This window comes from Epinephelus moara, chromosome 11 (genome assembly GCF_006386435.1).
Source record: "Epinephelus moara isolate mb chromosome 11, YSFRI_EMoa_1.0, whole genome shotgun sequence".
Taxonomy (NCBI): Eukaryota; Metazoa; Chordata; class Actinopteri; order Perciformes; family Serranidae; genus Epinephelus; species Epinephelus moara.
Window position 1 is genome coordinate 36,961,754 of NC_065516.1, and position 7,553 is coordinate 36,969,306.

The 7,553-nt window shown below is 45.8% G+C and overlaps 1 protein-coding gene across 1 annotated transcript in view; it reads left to right on the plus strand.

Moving 5' to 3' along the window:
* The first annotated feature begins 943 nt into the window (after positions 1-943).
* Positions 944-7,553, plus strand: part of LOC126397839 (uncharacterized) — a 30,128-nt gene continuing 23,518 nt past the window's right edge. Inside the window, exons 1-2 of the mRNA XM_050056835.1 lie at positions 944-1,417; positions 5,181-5,401. Of these exons, the coding sequence (XP_049912792.1) occupies positions 949-1,417; positions 5,181-5,401 (690 nt within the window). The 5' untranslated portion in view covers positions 944-948. The remainder of the gene's footprint in view (positions 1,418-5,180; positions 5,402-7,553) is intronic.

Sequence of the window (7,553 nt, forward strand, 5' to 3'; positions counted from 1 at the left end):
TCTGTCTGTCTGCACTGACCACCACACTGGACGTACGACAGGATAAAAGAAGCAGTCTGAGAATGTTTCTGCGCCGCTGGATGAACTGAAGCTGTGTTTTTTTACTCTCCTGTTGGCTGATGTTTGGCTCTCAGATCGTCTCCGTTCCTCCTCGTTGAGTTCAGGTTGAAGGAAAAGAGATTTAACGGGATTCACTCTGGAGGTCACAACAACTTACAGACTCCATTCAGAACAGGCTCGTTGGCTGTTAACGTTTAAATTAATTTCCCTGGATTCTTCACAGCTGGGACACATCACGCGACACCGTTCCGTAGCTGATGCCTCGATTCACCTGAAAATGTTGACTTAAAAATCTTTGTACTTTATCATTTTTTCACGTCATTACGTCAGTCAAATCTTTTTTAATTCGTAGTTGGTTTAATATACTAACATATTTGAATTGACCACAGGCCATTTTGTCTTCATTTATTTTATTGATTCTTATCTTTTGTTTAGTTTGATCAACGTTACATCAAACAACAGCAGCTGTGGCCGTCGTTACGATGCTGATGATGAAACAGAGAAGAGTCATATCGTCGGCAAACTGAAGTTTTTTAGTGACGAACACGTTAGCTAACATTAGCTTCCTCAGCTACACAGACAAACCTCTGCCTGTATTAAACTGAGTATTATTGTATGTTACTGCTCATGAATCAAACTTCTATTGTGTAATTGGAGGATGGTGGTATTTCCTCCGTAGGGTCGTTTTAAGGCGTTTGTTTTTATATCAGTGTTTGTTGCGAATGAACTGATTTGATGGCGATGAAGCGTCTGAGCAGCCTGATGCTGAAGAAGTGGAAGGAGAAGGAAAGATGGACGGGGAGGAGGAGGAGTGAGCCGTATGGAGGAGGAGAGGAAGAAGAGGAGGAGGAGGAGGAGGCAGACAGGAGAGACAGACAGACACACAAAATGATGCTGAGGAGGAAGTCTGAACCGTGTGGACAGACGGACAGAGAGTTAAAGATGGAGGACAAGAAGAGCGAGAGCGGCAGCAAGAAAGAACACAGGAACTCTGAATCCAACATGGAGGAGGAGGAGGACAGGAAAGACAGGAAGAGGACAGAGACAGGCAGGAACAAACACAGGAGAAAGTCTGCATCGTGGATTATGGCGGAAGACAGAGCAGCAGGACAGACAGGCAAGAGGCAGAGGGAGGCAGACAGATGTAGGATGCGACGGCGGTCGGAGCCCTGCGGGATCCTGTACGTCCAACTGCTTCCTCTGTCCAACAGGAAGAGGAGGGAGCTGCTGCAGAGACGGACAGGACGCAGGACGTCCTTCAGCGAGGAGGGGGACGGACGGAAAGACAGGACGCAGGGTCACGAGTTCGGACAGATGACCAGAGGAAGGTCGGAACCCGTCGGCCCTCTGGACAAGAGTAAGACAAACCAGTGTATGAACGCTTGGCTTTGAGCTAGTCGTAGTTTTGTTTGCTCTGAGACTAGATAGAAACACATGGGTACCCTAGCAACCATGCAGAATCACCATAGCAACCAGCGCATACACAGGAGCAACCAGCCAGGGTCCCCGTCACTCAGCGATGTCTTTTCTATTGCACATTTCTGTAAAGGCAGGTTTATGTTTCGGCGCTCGACAGAGGTTTAACGGTCACACGACATTTTCAGTCTCCCACAGCGTACGCTCTGCGTGGATACGTACCGTCCACTGTAGCCTGATGTACAGCTCCCCAGAAATGTAACCTTGCGTCGCTGCGATGCAGACCTCCAGTTTATTTCAGGCCTCCAGGAAGTGTGCTGAGCTGTGAGGCCAGTTTTGGCAGTGGCCAAACAGTGGTCCTGCAGTTTCTGGGGTCACGGGATGCCGCTGGGCCCAAAAATAATTTTCCTCGTAGTCTTACACTGTGAAAGAGACGTCTGTAAATCAGTTAATACTTTTTTTGAGCTTCACAGTCCCCGTGAAATGACTCGTACCACCATGGCGATCTGATCCATCTGTTACGATAACATCTGGAAAGCTAGCAGAACGCTAAAGTGGAAGTTGGCTGCTTGGCTCTGCTCGACCATGCTTGGCGGCAATAAGTCTCTCGTGCGCCCAATGACGCAGTGTGTATCATCCAGGTAATATCACACCGAAATGGAGCGATTTGGGCTTCATGCGCCGCTCAGCAACTTCCACAGCAATGAGTGGAGCCCGGCGCCAAAGCTGTTTCCAGTCATTGGACTTTTACTCTGGTTTAGATATTTAGTTTTCTACACATCACACATGGCAGCTTATAAACCTGCTGCCACAGACGTGTTTTATACCTCTGTCCAACCACTCTGGTGTTTGCAGTGTGTATGTGGTGAATGGTACCAAGTCTACACACACACGCACACACACACACACACACACACACACACACAGTGTGTTTCCAGCTCTTGTTCTCCTCACAGAGAGCGGGAACAAAGAGAAAAGGCTAACAAACAGATGTAATCCTGTTACGGCTGCACAGGTGGAGCAGCACAGTTGGACTCAGCGTGCGTCAGCAGACCAGTTCTTCCCACCAAAACTAAACCTGTAATCACTGTTTGTAGCAGCCTGTGTGAGATGAGGTTAATGTCAGTCTGTATCATTTCACCGTGCTGTAATCTCCCTGTAAGAACGGCTCGGTCTGCACTGAGAGGACACACAGAGGAGTCTCAACACATATATAAATCTGCAGGGAGACGCTGTCAGGTCCTCTCACCATCACGTCCAGCTGAAACATGTCTCACCGTTCCTCCTGTGTGTCCTGTACTCACAGAGAGTGTTTTTCCGCTCCCTGATCCAGGAGGTGTCCGACTTAAAATCCTGTTGTGTGTTTGTGAAAACTTACAGCTCCAGTGTGTCTGATTTAAAGCTAATATATTTCTTTAGTGTATAACCAGCTGAAATAAGGTTAGTCGTGTCCTCGTATCCTCAGAATGAGACGCAGCAGGCAGCAGGTCCTCATTTTGCAGGACCATCAAATGCTACGACCCGAACTCTTTGTTACTTGTTAGCATAGCCTACCTAGCTAGCGAGCTAACTCGCTAATCAGTAGCTGATAAGGTTTTTGTTTAGTGTATCAACTTCACTTTGGAAAAATAACTAGCTTAGCGCTGAAGAATCTCAGAGGCAGCACACTGATGATGTCAGAGGGCTCTGATTGGTGGATTGCAGTGCTGGTCCTGGAATGTGATGTGGGACGTTGATCCAGGAGCATGTCGGGATGTTGCTCCACCATGTTTCAACAGTCTCCCAGAGCAGACAAACTAAACACCGACTCTACACAGGGACATTCATGTGTTCACATTCATGTCAACGTAGTTAGCAGCCCCTCTGTGACGAGCAGCGTCAGGAAAACACTGATTTCTTTTTTAAACCTGACGCGTGTTTGTTCAGAGTGTTTCCTGGTGTCAGTCAGCTGCTGTGTGTGTTTCTGAGAGGACGAGACCTCTGTGGATAATTCAGCTCCTCAACAATCAACGCTGAAGGAATTCTGACCAGGATAAATTTCAGCTGGTTGTAATCTGTAATCTGTAATCCTCACTGAACCTGACACACTGAACCTTTAGAGATTCTCTTACTGTCAGTGAATCCCACGTGCACAGCGTCCTCACCACTGTCTCACTTCCTGTCTCAGCTCTAAGCTCATTGGTTCCCTTTGAAGATCTTTAAAAACACTTATCACAAATATCAGGTTTCATTTTTTAAACTTGAAGCTTTTTATCAAAGATATTCTCAAATACAGCCGCTCATCTTTTGTTCATCACCAACTGTAACTGCCAGGTACATTATGGGAAATGTTTTTAATCCGTCTCTCACTGGAACAACGTCTTTATATGAGAGAGTATTAATTATTAGTATCACAGAGTATTAACTCTGCTGTGTGTGAGTGTGTGTGAGTGTGTGTGAGTGAGTGTGTGTGAGAGAGAGAGAGAGTCACTCTGCTCTAATCTGTTAAAGTGCTGGCATGTAGAGTTTCCTATTAGCAGATTGATGTGAGTGTGTATTTGAGAAAGGAACAAGGTAACACACACACACACACACACACACACACACACACACACACACACACACACAGTGTGTACTTCCTGCTCTCTATTGTTGTGTCTCAGTTTGTTTTCGACATTATTCATGGTTTTCAGAATTTCTCCACAAACATGATGTGGCTCCCAGAGAGCCTCTGGACTTAAAGGAACATTACGTGATTTTTTTTTTCTTTTAACGTCCTCTGAGCTCTCTGTTGCAGAAAACTGAAATAAATTCATTTACTGTACACTGGGAATTATGGTACCAGAGTGCCAGGGGAGGATCCCTGCATCTCCACACCACCTGACAGACATCCGAACTAAACCCCAAACATCCCAACAGCCTACAAACACCCCTTTGTACACCTGACCTGAGTGGGGCCGCTGCGACTGGCCCCTGGCCTCCTGCCATTTTGCAAAAGTGGCCCCAGAGCAAAGCAAACATTCATTCGTTCACATTCATTGTTTCTCCTCGTGTTAGCGTGGGTTTCCTCCATGTGCTCCGACATGTTCTCCTCGTATCAGCGTGGGTTTCCTCCAGGTGCTCTGACATGTTCTCCCTGTGTCGGCGTGGGTTTCCTCCAGGTGCTCCAGCTTCCTCCCACAGTCCAAAGACATGCAGGTTAACTGGTGACTCTAAATTGTCCGTAGGTGTGAATGTGAGTGTGAATGGTTGTCTGTCTCTATGTGTCAGCCCTGTGATAGTCTGGTGATCTGTCCAGGGTGAACCCTGCCTCTCACCCAGTGTCAACTGGGATAGGCTCCACCCACTGCAACCCATAACAGGATAACTGATTACAGAAAATGAAGGAATGACATCACGCTATACCTGAAGCATTTGAAGATATTCCAAGAAATTACATGACAGTAAGGAGAGGTGTTTCTGTAGCTGAGTTCAGAGGGTTAAATAAAGAAACAGACCGTGATTCGTTCAGCCTGTTCTCACTGTGAGTCTCTCTGACATCACGTGAGTCCTCAGCCAGCTGTCACAGAGGACTGACCTCCACCATCACTGCAGTGAGCCGATGTCTCCTGCAGAGGGCCACATCTCCTCATCCACATCTCCTCATTTACTCCCAGAGGTTCATTGAAAACTCAGATACTGACTCTCCTTTTCTCCCTCTTGTCCCCCCCCCCACACACACCCAGCCCACAGCCTCTCCTCCCCTCCCTCTCAGCCTCCCTCTCTCCCCCGTCAGGAGGAGGTGAGTGTTTTCCGTCTGGAGACGTACCTGACGGAGCCGAGGCGTCCAGAGACCAGGAGGCTGCGCTCCTTCTCCTCCCCTCCTGACACTGGACAGCACTCCTCCTCCTTCTCCTCCAGCTTCAAGCCGCCTCCTCTGGCTCCTCCTCTTCCTGTCGGGAGGCTGGTGAGTGAGGCAATCAATGATCCTCCATGTTTGTTGGCAGTTGTTTGTCTGTGCTGTGTGATGTGGCAGGAGGTGAAGACCAGTACAAGCACTGTACTGAAGTACACACTCGAGGTGCTTGTTGTGCGTCACATGTATCTGACAGCTTTAGTTTAAAAAGATTAAAACATGAAGATGTTCAGTTAAAGATTAAAGTCTGCAGCCGAAATACTGATGAAGACTTGGAGATGAAGAGATTATGTTTATCTTCCCACACACCATTGACAGTCAAAGACAGGGGCCTTAAGTTTTCAGGGTGTCTGTCCGCCCTGTGGGAATTTCTTCACATTTGGCACAAACGTCCACTTTGATTCGAGGATAAACTGATTTGGTTTTGGTGGTTAAACGTCAAGGTCACTGTGAACTTTTGTGAGTGTCATTCTTGTGAACAGGATATCTCAAGAACAGCTTGAGGGATTTTTTTTTCAGATTTGGCACAAACGTCCACTCACGCAACGATGAGCTGATTAGGTTTTGGTGGCCAAAGGTCAAGGTCACAGTGACCTTGTGTGTTTCATTCTTGTAGATGAGATATTTCAAGAACACCTTCAGGGAGTTTCCTCAAATTTGGCACCAACGTCCACCTAACGGTCAACTGATTGGAGTTTGAAGTTCAGAGGTCAAGGTCACTGTTACCTTGTATCTGTCTCTTTTTTATAAACGCAATCTCTCAACAACATTTTAAAATTTGGCACAGACGTTGAGTCACTGTCCACCTGATTAGATTTTAGTTCTCAAAGGGCAAGGTCAGTGTGACCCCTGTCTGTCTCATTGCTGTGAATGCAATATCTCAGAAAGGTCTTGAGGGAGTTTCCTCAAATTTGGCACAAACTTTTACCCTGCGATGAACAGATTTGATTTTGGTGGTTATAGGTCAGGGTCACTGTGAGCCCATTTGTTGCATTTTTAAAAACAATATCTAAAGAACACCTTGAGGCAGTTTTTCTCAAATTGGGCACAAACGTGCACTTGGACTCTAGAATGAACTGATTAGATTCTGGTGGTTGAAGGTCAAAGGTCAGTGTGACCTCACAAAATGATTTTGGCCATAACTTAAGAATTCATACACTGATTATGACAAAACTTCACACAAATGTCTAACAGGATAAAATAATGAAGTGATGATGTTTCATATCCATAAGGTCAAAGGTCAACATCACTGTGACATCATCATGTTCTGCAGGCCACATTTTTGGCCATTATTTAATGTCAAAACTCAGGCATACAACGGTAATGCGGTAACAAATGTTGAGGACGATTCGTGTTCACTCCTGAAAAGAGACAAAAATAATCTGACTATTTTTAAGTTTCATACCAAAGGCAGGGGAGGAATTTAAATATCACTAATCTTCAAACCTCTTCTTGTTCCACTCTGCTGGAGACGCGTTCACAGGACGAGTGTTACACTGACAAGTCTGCTACATCTGAATCCATCCCATAATAATCTGAGCTGCTCTGATTTCCTGTCAAGGTTCCCCACCACCGAGTAAAAGTATCTGTCAGTACTCTTGGGGACATCAGGCCGACAGGAGGACAGTGACTCAGTTATATGAGATCGATTATTCTCTGAAGGGCACACAGCTGACGGGTTTGTAAAACAAATCAAACATGTTACAGATGTTCTGAAAAAGTTTCCCTCTGTTTAAAAAAATCTCGTCCACACGACCTTCATTTAACAAAATATCTCTGTCCGCACAAAGAAGCCTCCTGACGTCCGCCGGCGCTGAGACATGTAGTTAAATATTATAAAAAGAATTCATGTTTACAAGAGAAGAGGACGTGATGATGATGATGATGATGGTGATGGTGATGATGATGATGGTGATGGTGATGATGATGATGATGATGGTAATGGTGATGGTGATGATGATGATGATGATGATGATGATGATGATGGNTGACGTCCGCCGGCGCTGAGACATGTAGTTAAATATTATAAAAAGAATTCATGTTTACAAGAGAAGAGGACGTGATGATGATGATGATGATGGTGATGGTGATGATGATGATGGTGATGGTGATGATGATGATGATGATGGTAATGGTGATGGTGATGATGATGATGATGATGATGATGATGATGATGGTAATGGTGATGGTGATGATGATGATG